This window comes from Drosophila willistoni, chromosome 3R (assembly GCF_018902025.1).
Source record: "Drosophila willistoni isolate 14030-0811.24 chromosome 3R, UCI_dwil_1.1, whole genome shotgun sequence".
Lineage (NCBI taxonomy): Eukaryota > Metazoa > Arthropoda > Insecta > Diptera > Drosophilidae > Drosophila > Drosophila willistoni.
The window spans coordinates 26,508,271-26,529,288 of record NC_061086.1 but is presented as its reverse complement, the minus strand read 5'-3'; the positions used below and the strand labels follow the sequence as shown (position 1 = coordinate 26,529,288).

General features: G+C 35.4%; 3 protein-coding genes and 1 long non-coding RNA gene across 7 annotated transcripts in view; 2 read left to right on the top strand and 2 right to left on the bottom strand.

Annotated features, from left to right (window-relative positions):
* The window catches only part of LOC6647218, a 54,664-nt gene extending 53,785 nt beyond the window's left edge, over positions 1 to 879 (bottom strand). For both annotated transcript variants that reach the window (XM_015177352.3, XM_047013713.1), the window contains exon 1: positions 59 to 879. In XM_015177352.3, coding sequence (XP_015032838.2) covers positions 59 to 490 — 432 coding nt within the window. In that variant the 5' untranslated portion in view covers positions 491 to 879. The remainder of the gene's footprint in view (positions 1 to 58) is intronic.
* A 423-nt stretch (positions 880 to 1,302) lies between these two features.
* LOC6647220 (ubiquitin-conjugating enzyme E2-17 kDa) lies at positions 1,303 to 10,951 on the top strand. Its single transcript, XM_002069723.4, has 6 exons — positions 1,303 to 1,578; positions 1,646 to 2,213; positions 5,220 to 5,283; positions 8,751 to 8,782; positions 9,672 to 9,855; positions 9,934 to 10,951. The coding sequence occupies exons 2-6, from the start codon at positions 2,190 to 2,192 to the stop codon at positions 10,071 to 10,073; spliced, it is 444 nt and encodes a 147-aa protein (XP_002069759.1). The 5' UTR covers positions 1,303 to 1,578; positions 1,646 to 2,189; the 3' UTR covers positions 10,074 to 10,951.
* A 1,878-nt stretch (positions 10,952 to 12,829) lies between these two features.
* Positions 12,830 to 13,779, bottom strand: LOC124462141. The gene is made up of 2 exons (XR_006955416.1): positions 13,691 to 13,779; positions 12,830 to 12,982 (listed from the first exon to the last, which is right to left on the bottom strand). It is a non-coding gene; the product is annotated as an uncharacterized LOC124462141 (long non-coding RNA).
* On the top strand, positions 13,358 to 20,870 carry LOC6647221 (progestin and adipoQ receptor family member 3). 3 transcript variants are annotated; one of them, XM_002069724.4, is made up of 6 exons: positions 13,358 to 13,447; positions 14,005 to 14,136; positions 17,974 to 18,129; positions 19,557 to 19,661; positions 19,735 to 20,208; positions 20,279 to 20,870. In XM_002069724.4, exons 2-6 carry the CDS (start codon positions 14,023 to 14,025, stop codon positions 20,507 to 20,509), a joined length of 1,080 nt encoding a protein of 359 aa, XP_002069760.1. In that variant the 5' UTR covers positions 13,358 to 13,447; positions 14,005 to 14,022; the 3' UTR covers positions 20,510 to 20,870. The 3 variants fall into 3 exon arrangements, with proteins under 3 accessions (XP_002069760.1, XP_046869667.1, XP_046869668.1); XM_047013711.1 differs by having other exon boundaries at positions 13,358 to 13,457; XM_047013712.1 differs by lacking the exons at positions 13,358 to 13,447; positions 14,005 to 14,136 and adding an exon at positions 15,949 to 16,221.
* The last annotated feature ends 148 nt before the right edge of the window (positions 20,871 to 21,018 follow it).

Here is a 21,018-nt window from a genome sequence, read left to right as displayed (position 1 = left end):
TTAAAACGAAAAAGGGAGCTAAAATAAGTACAGAGAGAGGGACAAAATGTGATCTTACCTTTTGACTAAATGCTGCCGCTTCCTTTGCAACACCCACACCATCGGCAGAGCTGGCATGTGTCGACGATGAAGTGGCATAGACAAATAACGGTAAAGAGTTAAAGTTACGTAAAAAGCCGCCACCGCTGCCACCTCCGCCGCCGACAACGCTGCCAACAGTCTCGACCGTTTGATCCTTGAAGCGCCGACAGAAGAGTAACTGTTTATTACAGGCAGCGGCCGATGCCAGCAATGGCAAAAGCGTGGGCGTTGGCGTTGGCGTCGGCTTTTTTGTTGTGGTTGTTGTTGTTGTTGGCGCTAGTGTTCCTTGATCTTCTGCTGCTGACGCTGTCGTTGCTGCTGCTGCTTCAGACGCCATTGGCGTATCGCAATTTTCTTTTGTTTTCGATGTTGTTGTTATTACTTTTGCTGACGCTGTTGTTGTTGGCATGACTACGCGTACTATAAACTGCAAAAGGCGCTGTGGGCGTGGTGGCTATGGTGTTGTTGGTGGTCATGGGCGTAGGCGTGGCGTCCTTTGTGGTTATCATCCTCAGGCTGAGGATGCAGCCGCATGTTGCACAATTAAGCACAATTACACACACACACAAATGGGGAATTGACCTGCACACACACACCTACACACATATTTTTTTTGGCAAACAAAAAAGGCTGAACTCAATATGTGCGAAACGAAGCCGAAAGCCAGACGAAAGAACGCAAAACCAATGTAAAGCGCAAACAATGCACGCTAAATGACACAAATTACAACTGCTTTTTCACTATTATATTGGTAAATTATATTAACGGAATATTTATTTTATTTATTTATCTTACAAGCACTTTTTGTATTGTTTTAAAATAAGGATTCTGAAATCTGGCCACACTTAAGGCCCTGGTACGAAAAATACTGAAAAATACACAAGCTCAGAGTTGCTTAGAAACCAACATATCGATAACTGTCAGATGTCCACCAGTATTGGAAAATGTTTATTCGCACAGTGCTGCAAAACATACTTAGGGAACTCATTGCCACATCAAAAAAAATTACAGCACTGTGAGACAAATTTTTAAATGAAGATTTTCTACTAGATATATAAAAATTCCAGATAATTTCAAAACACCCAAATAACTTTCTAGGAAAAACAGTGCACAGTTTTATTATTTCAAAAATTTATTATCTAGTTGGCATACAGAATCTGAATAATTTGAAAAATCACAATTCTCAATTACAGTAGCCATTCAGTTAAGTCTCATCCCAAGCACATGAAACAGCAAAAATTCAAAATTTTTCAATATCAATAGTCCGGCAGCAAGCGACACGTTGTGAGCTAAAATCAACTCCAACTCAAAACATTACAAAATCCAACGTTTTCCGGATATGCAGCCATTGTGAACGTGCAAGCAATTAAATAATTAACACGTTTGCGTCGCCTTGCCGGCTACCATCCACCCACTTGTTGTAAAAAGAACTTATTTGTTTTGCTAAGTTTTAGTCAGTTAAATCTATATTATTATTGGTCAAGAAAATTCCCCAAGGTATGCTGAAAATATTTGTTTGAATATTAAAAATCGTTTATTAAAGAGTTGCCCAACCAATTTGCAGGTATACACCGATCTGGCCACATTGTGACGAAATATATTCCCGTGCTGCTCGATTGAACTGCTGTTCTGTTGGTCGTTTTACAACACACGCGCACACTTACACAATACACCCTCGACTGTTAGTTGTGCTTGTCTCTTTCTCCCTTACTGCCTACCAATTGTTCAGCGCAATCATTTCATCTCACTTCTGCTCGTACTGCTTCTGTATTGGTCAGCCATTCTGAGAGCGAAAATATTCAATTCGGATGAGCGAATTCACGATTAGTGAAATAGTCGCCGTAGTTGTCGTCGTCGGTTCGGTCGCCGTTTTGTGCTGCGATATTTCTAGACAAGGAACACAAATTAAATAGAGGAAAAATATAATAAAGAAGAGGAGAAAATAGGCAAAAACTACTCAGTTTTTGTAGCTTTTCGTTTAATTATTTAAACTATTTCGGTTATTTGTGCACATTGACAGAGAGAGATCAAAAGAAAACCAAAAAAACGAACACCAACCCAACTACACACACACACACAAACCAGAAAAATCAAATTTCAATCAGAAAATGGCGTTAAAAAGAATCAATAAGGTATGTGAAAAAAGTTTAAATATCAATTCAACAAAAAACACCAACAAAGACAAAAGAAATATGAAAAATACTATCGAAAAACTTGCTGAAAACGCACAAAAAAAACCCAAAAGCAAATGTGAAATGAAAAAAAATTTATGCAAGAAATGGAAATGTGAAACATAGGAAATGAAACAACCCAAGTAGAAAGAAGACAAGAGAAGAAAACGTGCAAAAAAGAAAAAAAAAAATAGCGAAAAGAAATGAAAAGAGGGGAAAAATGGGCGATGACGACGTGCATTAATTACAAATTGAGAAAAAAAAAGAAACGAGTTTAGTTACTGTTTTTTCTAACGAATTCTGATTAGAAGTTAATTTAATCCTTAAAGAGCACAAAAGAGAGCAATCAAGAGAGAAAAAAATATAGATCCTGCCAGTGGCAGCATTTCCGTTACATGTGCCTGCCCAGTGTCTCTGTGTGTGTGTGAGTGAGCGTGTAAAAGAGAAATGCATTCTTGTGTATATATATATACATATATTTGAGTATATGTGTGTGTGTCATCGTGTGTGCATTTGTGTGAATGTGCCGGGCACCTGGAGGTATTAATGCAACTGCATTTTGGAGGAGTCGCCTCCCCGTCCTCCATCCAGTTGCTGCTGCTGATGGTTACCCAATACACTCATTTTATATATAGCAGGGCATACAAACACACATACACTTACTCACCCGCTCGCTGTACATATGTGCTCATGTGTGTGTGTGTGTGTGTACGTGTATGTGTGTGCCAGCGCCGCAGAAAGATCCAGCAAAAAATAAAACGGCGAAGACAAAAAAAGCGTATAAATTTAACCTAACCCTACTTTTTTGAGCTGATAATTCACATATGTATATATTAATATATGTATGGATGTACCCACACACACGCTCATGCATGTGGCACATAGATAATTATATTTTTGTCCTTGCCAGTCAAAAGTTTTTCTTCAGCCAACTTCAGTAACTGCAGACAGCAATTGCAAGTTTTTCTTTTTTATTTCGTTCCACTGTTCGTGTGTGCTCGCTCACTCGCACTTCAAGTGCCAACCCTCTAAATGACGGAAAATACAAAATACTATTCGAATCTTTTTTCTTTATTTAACAATACGATGCATTCAATATATTTATATATATCGTATATATATATTTGGGCTTTTAGGTTTTTGTTAGAAAAAGCATTTATAACTTTACAATTTAGTTTTTGCAGCCGGCGGTTATCATCGTCTTCGTCATCCCCCACTCACACATACTCTCACGCATGCACACACACACACACACACTTAGAATCAAACATACATGCAAAGGCCTTGGCCATTTGGTATCACTGTTTATGCCATCCCGCTTGCTCTAGTACCTCGGGCATGTAGTTAAAGGCAGCTATGTGGTGGTGGTGTCTCGCTTTGGCTCTTTCTTGCACCGAATGGGGCTGAGCTAAAAAGCCGTTGTGTATTTCTGTGTGTGTGTGTTGAGTTGAGTATGAGTTAGTGTTGCAAAACGTTTGAAACGGGGCCCAAATAATTAGTTATAAATTATAATTAAGGCATAATTTACATATAAAATGAATGGTGAACGAGGAATTCGTACAGGCTTATGACCGAGAGAGACAATAGTGTGTGCGAGTAAGACTGTGTGTGTATGTGTGAGTAATAGACGCAGGGGGGCGGGTAGGTAGATCTGCTGACTGTCTCGTCGTTGTTGTTGTTGCTGCTGCTGCTTGAGCAACAAAAGCAGCGACGCCGCGTCACGACATCGCGCGTCATGGCCATTGAATTTTTTATATTTTGTTGGTTTCTTTTTTTTTGTGTGTTTTCTTTCATTTATTTTATTTTTCTTTGATACAAAATGAAAATGAAAATGAGGAAGAGAGAGAGGAGCCTTTTAAAAGCAAAATTAAAATTATTAATTAATTCCTTTTGCATTTTCATGCAATTATTTCCTCTTCAAGGTTTTGGCCTCAATTTTTTGTTGCCAACAATTGCAACAACAACAACAGCAGCAGCGCAAAAGAGACGCTTTGGCTCAAGCTTAAGCTTTGCTTGTGCCTCTGTGTGTGTGAGCGTTGCGTCTGTGAAAGAGTGTGTGTGTGAGTGAGTGAGTTTGTTTTTATTTGTTGGTCGGTCGCCCCCTCTCATCTCCCTCACCTATGACTCATTGCAATGAAAGTCGCTCGCTCCACTTTGTTGCTGCTTTTTGGCGTTGGCGTTAACAATTTCATGTAATTTGTTGCCCCCCCCCCCCTTTCTTTGTCTCTTACTCTCTCTCTCTCTTTCTATTATCTGCTCAACAGGTACAAAAAAAAGACAGCAAAAAAATTAAAAGAACCGTTTGGGGGCCCCCACTTTAAGCTATTTTTGAAATCTTCCGTCGGCATATTTTTTTATAGTGTGTATGTGTGTGGCATGCGTGCGTGTTTGTGTGTGTGCCGTTACATACAGACATATGGTCGGTCCTCGTCGCCACCCTCTTGTCCCTCTTTGTCGTAGCTGCCGCCGCCCCCTCTCTCAGCTGTAACTGCCTGCTAGCTACCTTTCACAGCTCATCTTCTCTTTATTTGTACGGTTTTCTTTTATACTTTTCATTTTTGCCGGTTTACTTTACACCAGACACACACACATCCGTACGTACACTCACTCACTCACACAAACACTCTGGGCAGCTGTGATGACTCTGAGGGGGGCGCTCAGCTGTGTGCATAAGCGAGAAAGATGCGCATACTGTAGCACCAAGAGATATAGTGCTAGAGCGAGAAAGATAAAGAGAGAGGAGGGCGAGCGAGAACGCCATTTGGTTCGGGCCAACGAACTTGATTTTTTGCGTCACTTGGCATAAAAGAACCACAAATTCTACAATTTTAACATTAATATTTTATTGAAAACAACAAAAATTTACATAATATTGTCCATACTTATCCCCAATTGACTATATAAAAGAGAATCAATGAGCTAATTATGTATTTTTGTCTAATCATTGTTTATTCTTTTATTTAACAGGAACTGCAAGATCTGGGCAGAGATCCACCTGCACAATGTTCAGCTGGTCCAGTTGGAGATGACTGTGAGTATATATCTATCTTAATATCAACTTTATCTCTTTTCTTTATCATCAACAAGGGCACAGAGATTATTTTACTTTGTCATGCGCGATTACGATTATTAGTTCAGAACAACCGAAACCTCTCGAAGAACACCCTAAGAACTTTAATCTAGCAACCGCTTCATTTCTTAGCCTTACTCCTATATCAAGAATTTAGTTTTATCAGCAATATCTTTTAACAATAGAGTGTCAATTGAAGGGTTGAAGCCAGATACAACCCTTCGCTTCGAAAAGGTACAATTTTGTCTCTCCACTTGATTTGGTTTCGGTACGGTGCACATTTGTAAACAAACCTTAAATTAAAAAATATATTCAAACCGGAAAAGGGTGGAGTCAAAGTGGCCAACAAGTTCTAGTCCAAGAACCTTTTTGTTACCAAAATTCTAATAGAGAAATATTAGCAATTGAAAGGGGTCTAGTTGAGGTTTCTGTATTCTTTATAAACACTTTGTTATCGCAAGGAAACGAATTACATGAAATTGAAATACATTTATATATATATCAAGAACGATTAGCTATCAAGTTTTACTCACTCTGGAATTCCGGATGCTAAACTTGTAAGAAATTTATGAAATTTCAAATTGTTTAACACGTCTTTTCGTCATGGCACAAAAACATGACTAGACAGTTCTCTTTTACATGTGTTTGTATAGACATTTGTTTTTAGTCGTTTATGCTAATTTCTTTGCCATTTCGTTTCCTCTTTTACGTCGCCTTTGTTGTTTTTGTGCAAACAAATCGAATTGTATGATCACCTCATTTGACTTTTGTTTTACTTTCTAGTGTGAATTGAAAGAAGAAACCGAAAATGCGTTGCCTGCAATTAGATTACAACGATTACAGTTGAAATTTCCTATGTAATTGTTCACTTTAACTGAATTTTTGTTTTATTATAGTGTAAAAGGAGGTCATTTGAATGACGTCACAGAAAAGTGAAATCGAAGTTAACCGCCTAATAAGGCAGAGAGCATAGGCTCAACAGAATTTCACCATTAACAATGAAACTTACCAGATGAAATGAAAAAAGAGTTACATATTTATAAAATAGGTCACATTTCTTTTTATATTCCTAATATTTAAATGATTGATTGAATGGGCTTCTAATGTAACTCTCTTTTGATATTTAAGTTAATTTTAAAAGCGGTTGACCACAACCAACGGCGGACTCATAGTTCCTCAGGAATTGCTTCTAATACTAGCAAAAAGTGTTCCCCTCAGTTTAAAAGTAAACCTTATCAAAATCTTTTAAGCACCACACAAATTTCGATTACATTTATACTGCAATCTATCTTTATTTATTTATTAGTTATTTGAGCAAATGTGTGTGTGTTGTGTGGGAAAATCTAAATGAATACAATAATAGCCATCATCATTCAAGGAGAATTTAAAGCTTTCAATGTTCTTTCTACTTTCTATTATGTATCTACATTTAGCATCTTTGATAATAAATCATAAATTCATTAATTTAATTGATTAAATTTCCCATTATCATTAATTTGCTCATGTCTTGTTGCTCTCTTACTCTCCTCCTGGCGTAGAGAAAAGTGTAATTATGATGTGGCTTTTAATTGAATGAAAATAATCACTTCCGTTATGGTTACTTATCAGTTTAGACTGCATTTCACTATATGAATTTCTAGAATACAGAATGGCCAATAGTTTATCTTAAAGGAAAGCTTAATTTAAGAAATATTAGTCAGATTCCGTCCTCCGTAACTTAATTTGGGATGGTTTTCTCCGTTTGTTGTTCTTTTCTTTGTTTTCTTACTTTGTTCTGTAATCAGAAAGCATTAACGATAAAAATATAATCGTGATTCTAAAAAGAAAATAAACGATTACATCATCAATTGCGATTGCAAATTGCATTTATCAAAAAGGGGATTTCAGTTATTGGCCAAAAGCACTTCAAGTTCAAGTCTAGTTTTTATAGACACCATTAAATTGTTAACTATTTCATTAGTTACAAACTATTTAAAATGAATTGTCAATATTCGATAAGTTCTCAATTTTGAATGTTTTGCTCAATTTTGTTTAACTAATAGTTTCCCCTCATTTATTTCATTTATTTTTATTTTTAAAGTTATCCGCCCACTTCATTGCCACATGCACATGCATGTGCTCACGTGTGTGTGTGTGTGTGTGTCAGTACGGAGCGAGTACACAATGTTATCGATAAATGATAGGTGGAAAGTCCGTCGTTTTATTGATTAAAAATTATTGTTGTCTGCCCAAAAGTAACAAAAACAACAAAGAATCCAACTGTAAATGAACATTTTGTGTAATTGCGGTTTAACAATTGCGACACCATGAACTAACCATAACCAGCTGGAGTCCAAGCGGCCCAGTTCTCAGAAGTAGCAGAAGTTAGTAGCAGCAGCAGCACCGCAGTCCCGCAGAAGTAAATGACATTGACAGCGCCGCGTGCGCACAGTGGTGTGCCTGTGTGTGTGTGTGTGTTTTGTTCTTGTTGTTGCAGATGGGGCCTTGAGGTGGCACTTGTGGGATTGGGCCAAAAGGGGGGACTGTCAGAGAGTGGGTGAATGAGATAGAGCGAGCGGGTTAGGTTAAAAACGAAAGAAGAGAGCCAGAGCGAGCTGAGAGAGACCTGCCAACTCTTAGTGCCAAGGCTCTTTGGCTCGGGCTCAGGCCTTGTTGCTGCTGCATAGGAAAAAAAAAACAAAAAAATGGAATAGAGAAGGCGAGAAGAAGGAAACGGAAACGACCAGTGAGAAGGGGGCAATGGGCGGGGGGCAATAGAGTGGAGACTAGAACGAGCAAAAATCAGCAGTAATATTTGTCAATGCATTTTGATTTAGTAATGAGTGTCGTTGTCTCCTCTCTGCCCTTTTCTCTTTCTCTGCCTTTCATTTAATACCCTTTGCACAAGGCACACGGGATTCATGTGTACATTTTGGTGAGAAGCTTTAAGCTCAGAAGGATATGACAAAGTATAAATTCTTGATCAGCTAACAAAGGTCAAACTAGACACAGATTGCGACTAAAATCTGGTTTCAAATGGTTTTTCCATTTGAGAGTCTCTTTCTCTCTTTCTACTGAATCATTTCGCTATCTCAAATTAATACTACATAAGTTTCTTAAACTATAAAATATGCAAAGACTAATTTGCTTTATGAAAATTGCGTTAAAGAATTTGTCAGAGGGGTATACTTAAGTATGTCTATAATTACTGATGCGTCAAATTAAGCTTCCGATGTTTATATAAACGTTTCATAGAGTTCCAAGAAATCGAAAAACAAAAGCACTTCCCATCGTAAGTCTAGGTCGTTTAAACTGATGACTCAATAGATATAGAAATTGCAACTTGAAAATGGACTCTTAAAGAGAAGATCTTTAATTACAAACACTCTGTTTTTTTCTTTTCTTACTGATTACTAATTTGTTGTTATTTATGTTTTTTGTCATTTCAGTATTTCACTGGCAAGCTACAATAATGGGCCCGGTAAGAACGAGAGAAGGGAGGGAGAGAGACGATCTCAAACACAGAGCTCTAATGAGCTCTGGCTAATGCAAAATTGGTCTTTACATTGTATTTTTATCATACTGAACTCATTTTAATATGCATCTTGTTGTATTTTACAGACGGAAAAGGGCGGATAACGGCAAAGGGAGTTCAATGGATACACAAAACGGACAACAATTGCATTAGAATGTATTCAAGGATCAATAGTTTTGTACAATCCATCAATTATAGAGGATATATTTAAGTAATATCTTCAATTCGACTGAATTAGAGTAGAATTCGATAAAATTTCGATGAAGACTAGTTTCTAAACTTTTGTTAACCAATTTCTGAAGTCTTAACAGGAAAATGAGTCTTCTTTATAAGGTTTTTAGATAGTAAATTCAACTACAGTTCTAATCAGCTAAAGTTTAAGCGAAATTACTCAATTGTAAAAACCAAAAAAGATCTAATAGCTATTATTGTTTACTATCATTAATGGAATATATATCTTAGAGAAAGCTAAATGTTCCAAACATGATTAAACTTTAGTATATTCTAAATATTTAGCAAACAGTAGACAACAACAATATTCCATACAGTATTCAAAGTGTAGAGCTAAACAATTTCTTTATCTATGTATCAAAATATCGATTCTTTGCAAATGATAAAAGTTATTCAAAAATCAAATGCGATAAAAGATTCAATCAAACTGAAAAGAGATTCCAATTTAGACTGTTTAAATTTGAGTGTCATGGTGATTAGAATATTCGTTTTGAATGAAGTTGAACTCTTTTCTTGTCGTTCCCGTCTGAACCGATCTGTGATAGGTCATGGTATATAAAGTTAATCAATCAATTAATCAATTCAATTTATTGTTTCATTGCAGCCGGACAGCCCTTATCAAGGAGGTGTATTTTTCTTAACTATACATTTTCCAACAGACTATCCCTTTAAACCACCAAAAGTGGCTTTTACAACACGCATATACCATCCAAACATCAACAGCAATGGTTCGATTTGTCTCGATATATTAAGATCTCAGTGGTCGCCAGCATTAACTATTTCAAAAGGTATATATACTCTATATACACTATATATATTCATGCTAATTAAATTGTATTTTCTCTTTCTTTTGTTTCATTTTGCAGTCTTATTATCAATTTGCTCTCTACTCTGTGATCCCAATCCAGATGATCCGCTTGTTCCAGAGATTGCCAGAATATATAAAACCGATCGGGAAAAATACAATGAGCTGGCACGAGAGTGGACTAGAAAGTATGCTATGTGATGCGTTCCAGAATGCAGTCCAACAACAAAAACAACAACAACAAAAACAATAATAATAAAAACAGCAAAAGCAGCAGCAGCAGCAACAACAACAAAAACAACAACAATAGCAATAACAACAGCAGAATTAACAGGAGATACAACAACAACAAGAACAGCAAAAAAGATAACACCATTTAATAATAAAAATAGTTATAGCTGCAGCCGCGTCAGCGTTAATGGCAATGGCCGCCGTGCGGTTGACCACAATAAAAATGCTTACAACAACACCAGCAAGAAGAAGAGCAGCAACAATATCAGCAAGAACCGCGGACGCGACAACAGCAGCAACCAGAAGCAAAGTAACATCATGAGCAGCAGCAGCAGTAACAACAACAACAACAACAACAACAAGAAGGTCATCCAATGCCATCTTCAATGCTATCTTCGCCATCGCCGTCATCTCAGCCGCCGCCGTCGCCGCCTCTGTAGCCGCAACAACAACATTAGCATTATCATCAAATTTGGGAGCAGCTTCAATGAAAACATGCAAAAGGACGAGGAGGAGGAGGAGGACGATGAATGGTGGTGGTGGTGGGTGAACGATGACGAACGATGGCAACGATGTGGCAAGAATAGCAGCAGCAACAACAACAACATCTAAATGATGCTGCAACTTACTGGCAAGAAGAGAAACAACTGGCAGAGATTGTAGCAACAGCAACAACAACAACAACAAGAAACACAGAACAGAACAGAGAACAGCATAAACAACAGAAAGAAAATAATTTAATAATAATTACTGAGAAAAAAAAAAAAGAAAAATTATGTAAGCATTAAACATTTAAAGCTAAAGAACAGCTATCAACATCAGCATCAACACATAAGTTTAAATACAAAGAAAAACAAAAACTACAAATAAATAAAACAACAAAAAAGAAGAAAAAAAAAACAAAAAAAAAACATCAGCTGGAAAATTATTATTATTATTATATTATATTTAAAGAACCGGAAAAAAAAAACAAAATAAAAATTACAAAAATTCAATTTACACAAAAGCGCTAAAAGCAGAAAACAAAAAAACCAAAACCAAAATCGCCCCACAACCTCAGCCACCACCTCCATCGTCACCACCAACACCACCACCATAAATCTCTTCACCACCATTATCAGCATCATTTAGTTTTCTCCTTGTTTTTGATGATTAGCCATGAAAATATTTATATATATCCGAATTGTTATTAAACATTTTTCCTTTCTATTAATTAATCAATCGATGTGCAAAACGGCAACGGCGGCGGCCAAAAAGCGGAAAAGATGTGTGTGAAAGATGATGGCAATGTAACCGATATATATATTCTTACATATATACATAGAGGGCAAAAGGATTGTAGCTATATTATTTCTACTGAACGATAAAAATAATAAACAACAAATGGTCAAAATACTACGATTTATAAATGCATTATCCATTCCTCTATAGCCCAAATAGATGCCCATTCTCATCAATATTTAGGATATTAGACGATCTTTCTGATTATTTGGGAGTTATAGATGAATATACATATATATAGTTTGATATTTGAAGCTCCATTTATTTATTAACTCATGGAACAGATTTTTATTTAAGTTATAAAAGCATTTTTATGTAAAAGAGTTTATTATATTTTCCAAGTTTTTGAAAAATTGAATACTAACTAATTAAAAATCCTAAAATAACGTTTCTAATGAGAGAAATTCTTCAAGATTAATAGTCTTTATTGCTTAATTTGAAAGAAATTTGCTTTTCAAGTATAACTAAACCAAAAGTTATAGACTAAAGTCATCAAAATCAAAAGTTATCTTTTGTTATGAATGAAAATATAGAACCATATCTCCTGGGAAATTGCACTTACTTTAATAGCCATTTTTAAAACTTGATGAATCAGGTAGTTCTAAATATAAAAATCTTGTGATTATCATTAATTACTTAAGAAATTGTCAGTCATTATCAACAATATAGGCCACAATCTTTAGATAGTGCTGATTGTCGAGGTACAATAATAATCAAATCACTGATTAGCATATTCTAAAGATTAGGAAAGACACAAATGAAGGCAATCCACCAGATAAAGTTCTACAAAAGGCAATCAACTTGATCTAATTTGTGACCAGCATCTTAGTCTTACTTTTGAAAATTTTGTTGACTATTTTGTGAAGCAATGTCAAAAGATTTCATTAACATTGTACTTGACACATTTCAATTAGTTAAAGAAAAAAAAAAATAATTTACAAAATAAATTAACAGGTGCTGCTGCGGATGCGGGGAAATGGATGAATGTTCGAAATTCGGTCAATGTGAAGGGCATTTGCATTCGTTGTGGCATCAAAAAGAAAGCGTCGATAACTAAATTGTACAAATATGTGTATATACATACATATATATTCATTATTTATATATATGCCGGGCCAATATAGAGAAGAGAAGCCTATGTAAAATGCGGCACAGCACCAGCATGCTAAATTAACATTTAATCAATTCACATTCATAGACTCAATTAATAGACAACGTTAGTGTGTGAGTGTTGGACTATAGACATGGTCGTTGGGTCTAGGGGGGGTTGTTTTAGATGCGCTCCTGGATTTATGCACAAATGCTTTATAGACAAGTGCCCAGAAAGGGTTCTATAAATATAATAGGTGAGATCCAAAGGATTTAAGAACTATCCATATGAAAATGATGTGGCAAGTCCTACGATCAGAATTGAAAGCATATTCTAAAAGATTTGTATTACTATATAAAATGATTTGATCTTTGCTATATTTATAATATGTTACTATAATATTTGGTTTTGATAACTTTTCGTCATTTCGAAGGTAATTTAATTATATCTCCTTGTTAGGCCCTTGTCTTCTCAAAAAAAACGGATTCCTTTAAGCTTCAGTTCTGATCTGGAAGTATATTTTAAATGGGTAAAACCATTTTTTTAGTTAATAATAGTTTATGATTTCATAGAGTCTTAATATGCAGATACAATTTGAAATAGCGTTGGCAAACTATGATTGGCGTCTGTTTTTTTCCTAATTCCGCCCCTGTTATCTTTGGCTACTGTTGATGGCGCGAGGAAGCGACTGAGAGAGATGGAAAAGAGCATCATTGGAGCACCGGCAACAACAGCATGGCAAACTTTCGTAAAGAGCTTTTGCTTCCCCTCTCTCGCGCACACACACACATTGTGTTTGCTTGGGGCTTTCGTAACGGTGTCTCCACGATCGCTCACTCTCTCTTTCGCTCTCTCCTTGGGGTTCTCAGTTTTGATTTCAGTTTTCTTGCGTGTGGTTCTTCTTCTCAACTGTATATTTTGTAAAACATTTCTTTTTCGATTTGTGCGCGACTCAATTGAAGGATCTGCCAAGGTCTAAAAAAGTAATTAGGAATCTATTCTCATTAGTTTTATTGAAAAGTATTTCAAATAATTCATTTACAAGTGAATAATTTCTATTTGGAACTTTAATTTATTTTTTGTTTTTTGGTTATGTAAACAGTTTTGTGAAGAAACTTTTCTATTTTGCTTTTGTCGTAAAGACTTTCTAAAAAAAAAAAATATATGTAAATGGAAAATTTTTGCTGTACTCGTTTCGAGTTCAAAATGTTATTACCTTAATTAGTTCACAGAGTCTTTGTTTATGATAATGAACAAAGGTGACAATAAGCGGTTTAAAAGATGTCACAAAAACTGTCCAAACGAGAGGGACAGAGACAGCAAAGCAAAGTTTGCTTTCTTTGTTTCATATTTAGCACTTTTAGCCACAATGTAACTCGATTTTTACACTATTCCGTGATATTTATGCTACACGTTGGCCTAAACTTTGGTCAGTGGCAACAAAGAATAAAACCAAATTGCACTTTATTAGGGTCTATTTAGACACTTTGATACAAATTTTAATAGGCTTAGCTTTATGTACGTTTTTAGCATCCACGTGCCACAAAAATGAGTCCCAGACCGCATGAGAGGGCAGAGGTGGAACTGCTAAGTGTTGCTGAATCGACATGTTATAATCGCAAATTTGAAAAGAATAATACAACTGATGCTACTGATAATTGGGTAAGTCAAGAGATTAATATACATTGATCCATACATACATAGACACAATTCTATTGAGAGCAGTATCAAATTTTGTTCAGGGTAGTCTATTCAGTAAACTTGTGGCTAGAGCTCCAAGAAGTTGGATTTACATTATTTGAAGGAGTAGAATCATAAATTATGTTTTTCCAGTTGCTGAACTTATCATTTTCATTGATAAATTCATGGATTTAGCATAATTATTAGCGTTTTTTGTACTTTCTTTATAAGATTTCGATAAAGAGAAATGAGAATATTGCATTATATTAAGTTCTGGCTCTACAGAGGGCGGTGAAATTATAGGAATTTTCCTTTTTCAATGCATTTATTAACACTTAGTTCATTATAATATTAAAAACTGATCAAATCCGGTTTCCTAAACAAATTTAAACCATATTTTATATTTATTAATGTAAAGGACGAGCTTAGCCAGTATTCAATTAAGGGCAGTTAGACTTAGTTCAAAATTTTAGAGTTTAGATGGAAAACTAGTGAAAAAGAGAACGCTGGAGTGATGGCAGCGTCGAAATGGGGAATCCCCCTCCTCTCAAAAGGACAGTTCACCACCTATAATGCCTATTCCTAAATGCAGGATCATTTTTCCTGCTTAAAATAACATTTTTGAGCCACTTGGGCCAACGTTTCTCTTCTAATGCATAAGACTAATAGCAAACGGGAACTCACGTTGTTACTACCTCATTTGGGATGGAACCGCTCCTGTATGATTTCCAAATAACACGTGCATAGACAAAATATCAGTCATCAAGGGTCAATTCGAGAGCTAAGTCAACCTTAGCGACACAACCAAATAAACGTCAACTGGGCAAGTTTGCGATTTTCACCAGGGCTATACACACACACACACACACACACACACACACTGACACACACACACACTCATGCCCCCACATCGAATGGAGTCAAGGTCAAGTTGAACGTAGGCAATAGTTAATGCCCGATTAGGTCTTACCACATTGTTGATATTATGTGTATGCATATTTACATACCGCCTGAGGGTCCATTGCGAAAGTCTAAATTCCCATCCCTCTCCTACCCCCTCCTGCCCCCCACACCATTTATGCATTCACACGGAATTCCTAAAGTTTCACGCAAAATACTGAAAACTGGTTTCAATTTTGTTATTATTTTTTATTCGACCATGCTAAAAAGAAATCAACAAAAACGAAAAGAAAAACCCATCATTCAGGCATTCGTCTTTTGAGATGTTATAAACAATTAAAGCTGAAACCAGCGAAAGCTCTCAATTTCTCAGACTCTTATGCAACTTATTTACAAAATCCATTCAATAGGCCCATTTTAAGATGACCGATTTTGTAAGACTCTGCAGCAATTTGGCTAAAAATATGTTTTAGTAAGAAATTTATGTTTAAAATTATCTTAATTTGAGGTTAGTTGCAGTCCTGACGAGGATCTCCTTTGAAAAAACACCCTGTTTTTAATATGGGTGAGACTGGGAGGGGGGCTTATATAATTGTATTCCCTTGACCAAAAGTCAAGCAACGAAAGCAACACCCCTCTCTCTCTCTCACTCTCTCTCTCTCTCTCACCTGCAGCAGCACCTGTAACAAAATTTCGCATAATTTTGGCATAAGTGTCTCTCTGCCAAGCCCCCCTCGCCCTCGCCTACAACCAAACAGCATGGGAAAGCTATATGCATACTTGCTTCTCGAAAGCTTTTTCGGCATAAAGCTTCAAATTTGTTGTATCTTTTGCTTCGGCTGCAGTTGATCGTGTATCCGCGTATGTTTCAGTTGCGGAAAAGATCTCAATCGTAACGGTTGGGAAAGTATCTCAAGAGATATCGACCTCGAGCAGTGACAAACAAGAATGTGTTGAAAGAAGTTACAAAATAATATTCAAATTTTTTGTGTAACTTGACGTGTTAACTTTTTTTATAAATAACTGGAATTAATTTCAAATATTTTGAAAGGGAATTTGTGAAAATAATTTTTCAAAATGATGGAAACGACAATTGTAACAACAACCACAACAACAACAAATGCAAATGAATTAAAGCGTAATCCAAGAAGCAACAAAATCAAGGATGTAAGATATTTGTGTGTTTGTGTGTGTTTAATCATTGTTTAACTCAATGCAAAGTGTATTTATGCGGAAAAACAAATATAACAAACAAAAAACTACGTCAATGGCTAATCAATTGCAAATTCTACCCCTCACCTCTTTCCCCCTACCTCCGTCCCTCTCTCTCTCTCTCTCGCTGTGTAACCATTTAAGTCTATTTACTGTCTATTAACTGAAATGCTGTCATTGTTTTTAAATTTTTGTTGTTTCTTTTGAAAAAATATTTGATTTTACTTTCGCATTGATGCACTTCAATCACCTTTTTCGAAATGTTTACTAAAAAAAACAGTTTACACCTGGGAAAAGTAAAACCAAAATTTTGAAATTGTTATCCTAAATCGAAATTTCTTTTCTATTAATTAGATTTCATGACGAAACTCTTTAAGGATCTTAATTAAATTTCAATAGAGGTTTTCCACGTTTCACAACTGTTTAAATAAGAAAACTCCATTATAAAAATTTATTTTCAAAATTATGTTTCGGCATAGTTTCGAATAGTTTAACATTTTTCATTGGGTGTATCGATGTAACAGCTTAGCTGGGGCTCGTCTGGCTGCAGCTTATAGCTTACCAACTGCAAAAGCTTTCTAAGCGATTTAATAGAATGTGTAAACACGATAAAATTTAGACAAACGACTTGTAGATATCCTGTAAACAAGGAAGAGGATACATCAATTAGATGAAAATTTCGAGAAAAGCCTCTAAGGAGTTAATAAAATCTCGAGAAAAGCCCTTAAGGAGTTAATAAAATCTATAAAAATTACTCTCAGGCCATTTATCTTTATGAAACTCTATAGAAATATAAGAGAGCGATCTGGAAATACTCTGCAAAAAAAAGATGATCCCTAAAGAAGTGTGATATACAGGCTAAAAAAGCATTACAAATACAGAAAATGACTTGAAAAGGGTCGAAACAAGCTCATTAGAAATACAGAAAATGGGTTGAAAAGGGCTACATAAAGTGCTTCTAAGACTTCTTGTGACTAAGAATATATAAGTGTGAAATTCTTATAAATTCAGGGAATTCTTAAGGTTAAACTGTCTCTAAGCCTGTTTGTTATCAACTTGCCGAACAGTCGTAAAGACTGGAAGTCTTCTTTTCATTTCATAATAGAAAAGACTTCTATTCCAAATGTCTAAAAGAACTCAATATGCTCTCTCTCATTCAAAAATAAAAAGGGTATGCAAATTGCACGAATTGTAAACAAAAAACGTCATCGAATCTGAAAATGCATATGCGGTTGCACTTGGTAATTTTGTTTGTTTGTTGTTTTTGTTATTATTGTTGAAATAGAAACTGGATAAACAAATTATAGTCAAGCCCCCTTATAAGTATTGTTGTTGTTGTTATTGTTGACGTTTTAGCTTAAAAACTTTTGCAATAATTATTATGCCATATATTTTTCGATTCATTTCTGTTGTTGTTGTTGTTTACATACGAAATCTAAAACCCTACCAATAACATCAACAACACCTTTAACAACACGAAAAAGAAACAAATACAAACAGCTGCAAATCTGCATATAACTGCATTTTTAGTTAACCATTTAGTTATAAATAAATTTTTGTTCTCACGCGGAAGAAGACAAACGAAAAAATATAAATAAGCATATAATTTCTGTCCTCAATTCAAATTAGTTTTGTTGTTGTTTTTCTATGAACGATAATCATTATCTAAACACTTGATTAACTTCTTCTATTTCATTCATTTTGCAGCATGATGGCCAACTGGTTCATATGTCGTCCTCTGATATGGCCACATTGGATGCTGCACATCAATTTCCGGCTAACGAAGAGCCCAATGTTCTAGGGCATGGCCCCGGCTATGATGATAAATTGTCCAAATTCAAATGGCTCTGCAATTTCGATGATGTGAGTAAATACATAAATATAAATGAAATGGCAAATTGGTAAATCTATGGAAATTATTACGTTAATTTCATTAGTAATTGGTAGATTAAATGAATGACTTTATTAGAATGGATTGTTATAAACTTATTCGGTGTGTTTAGGACTGTTTATGACTAGCAGCTATTAGTTATTAGGAGTTATAACAAAAGGAAGCTTTTTGAAAATAGAGATCGGTTCAAAATTTATTAATATTATGACCTTTGTTTATTTGAATCTATTTTAAAATAGATTAAAATGATTTTTAAATTTTACTTAACTAACACGTTATACTAAGCTCCCATTAGATTATTATGAAATGTGACAATTCCTTTAAGACTTTATGGAGGTCTATGAAGCATATAGGAGTATTTTGTTTTGAATTGAATACTCTTTCCATAAAGTCTAAAAGGAATTGTCACATTTCATAATAATCAAATGGGATCACTTATGAATTTCTATAGCTAATCAATGTTTTTAGGTATTGATATATATTTTCGGCTTCAAAACATGTCCATGTAAGCGGGAAAGTTCAACTACTGAAACCAATTTCTATTTGAACCTTAAGAAATCTTGAAAAATATAAACAAATGACACATCCTTAAGTAAATCTTGAGGAATTAAGTAATTGATCTAGCTTAGCTTTAAGATCAGCTTTGTCTTGGCCTCCACAATACAAAAATTATCTAACAAAGTAGTGCTTAGAGTCTAAGCGATTGACCTAAATATATATGAGTAGCTTCATTTTTTTATACATATATTCGCCATGTCTATGAATATCGTATTCAGTTTGTAATTGTTTCTTGCTCTTTGGGGTTTCTTTTTGGGTTTGTTAATAATAAAATTGACCTTGATTTAGTTGGCGTTGGCCTCTCTTTTGTATGTGTATTGCATAAAAGTATTATTTGTTGTATTATTTAGCAAATTGTTGCCAAGACGCGCGCGCCAAATTTGTTTAGTTTTGTGTGATTTGTTTTTGGTAATTTTACATTTAATTGTAAAGGCGTAAATAATAAATTGATACTTAAACCCAATTGAAAATGGAAGGCGCATCGGCAATTAGTCTTTGTCTTTGGTTATGTCCCTGTTAATTGATGGCCAACATCAAGTGATGGTCAGGTCAGTCAGTTTTAGGTTTCTTAAAGTTTCTAAAAGAAATTTTATCTCAGGGCGAATGACACGATATATATTTTTGAACCACAGAGTCAAAGCTAAATGCTTGATGTCACTTTTGCTGTTGCTTGGTATTAATTAATGTATTTAAATTGATTCAATTGTGCAATCAATTGAACTTGCCATTTTGTGGTTTTATGTTCGTTTATTTTTGGCAAATGTTCAATCAGTCACACAGAGTGTTATCTTGGTATTATTCTTTGATTGATTTGTTATTGTTGGTTTTGTATTTTTTATAGGCGCCGAGCCATCTAAAATTCAATCCGTACATACGACGTGGCTATCGTACATTCCTATCCAATAAACTGTGCCTGCAGAGCATTTTCTGGTGGACCAATGAGACGGTAAGAAGAGCATCGACCGAGCATCTAAGATTGGAAACATTTGAAAATTAACATATATGTTTATTTTTTACAGATCAATATCTGGAGCCATTTGGCTGGTTGCATACTATTCATCGGACTTACCATATTTGACTTTCAATTTCTGCGTTTGCACGCCTCGTTGAGTGATCAAGTTTTGGTTGTTTGCCTTTTGGTTTGCTTCTGCCTCTGTATGCTAATGTCGGCCATATATCATATATTCTCATGCCGATCCGAGGAGCACTATGAGCTATTCCTATCGGTTGACTTTCTGGGCATATCCCTATCATTGGTGGCCATCTACATAAGTGGCATGTATTATGCCTTTTGGTGTCACACTTTCCTACGCACCCTGTACTCGACGATTGCTCTGGGCATGTTTGGTCTGGCCATAGCCGTTCAGATACCCAAACTGAATGTCTCCATGAATGCAAAGGTAGCAGTTCTATTGCTATGGTCGGCCTATGGTGTGATACCCTTGGGACATTGGACTGTGGTTATGGGTGGTCTGGAGAATGAGCTAGTTCAGGTGAGTTGGCAAATTAAACTATCATTCTCTGTGAAATGTCTGACTCTTGCTTTTCTTCTGTCTCTTTTAGTTGATGGTGCCTCGCATTGTGATCATGTATGTGCTCTGTCTCGTTGCATTTGTTTTCTATGCAGCCAAAATTCCCGAACGTTGGTTCACTGGCAAAGTGGACTTTGTGGGTCACTCGCACAACTGGTGGCATCTCATCATTGTGGCCGCCTTCTATCATTGGCATAACACGGGTCTTGTCTATGCCGAATATCGCCTCAATAATGGTTGCAGTGCACCGATTCTAGCCTAAAATTTATATATGTAACTTTAAATAGCTTACAATTAGTTTAAACAAACAATTCCCCCATTCATATGCCCTGAATATTAACTAATATTTAGTTGTAGAGTTTCTTTATTTTTTGTTCAACGATATTATTAATTTATGTGTGTCTGTATATATATATAAGTAATTGATATATATACATATATATACTTTTAGTTAGGGACTCGTTTGTCTGCCATCCATCTAAATAAGTTTGGATGGCATTAAAGTGAGTGGTTTTTGTACATGTATATATATAAGCTTGAGCTGAAGCTGTGTTAAAATCTGGTTATTTCAATTTTTACAAATTTATTTTGAATGCAAATATAACGAAAGTACAAAAAAAAACAACAACAACTCCCTTCAAAACATTGTAATTCTCTTGATGATCTTCCACTCTAATTGACGAACATTTTTGTGGTGTATATTTCCATCTATTTTGAGTTAGACTGCATCCTTTTGGTCCTTAAAATGTACTCAGTATTAACACAAAACAC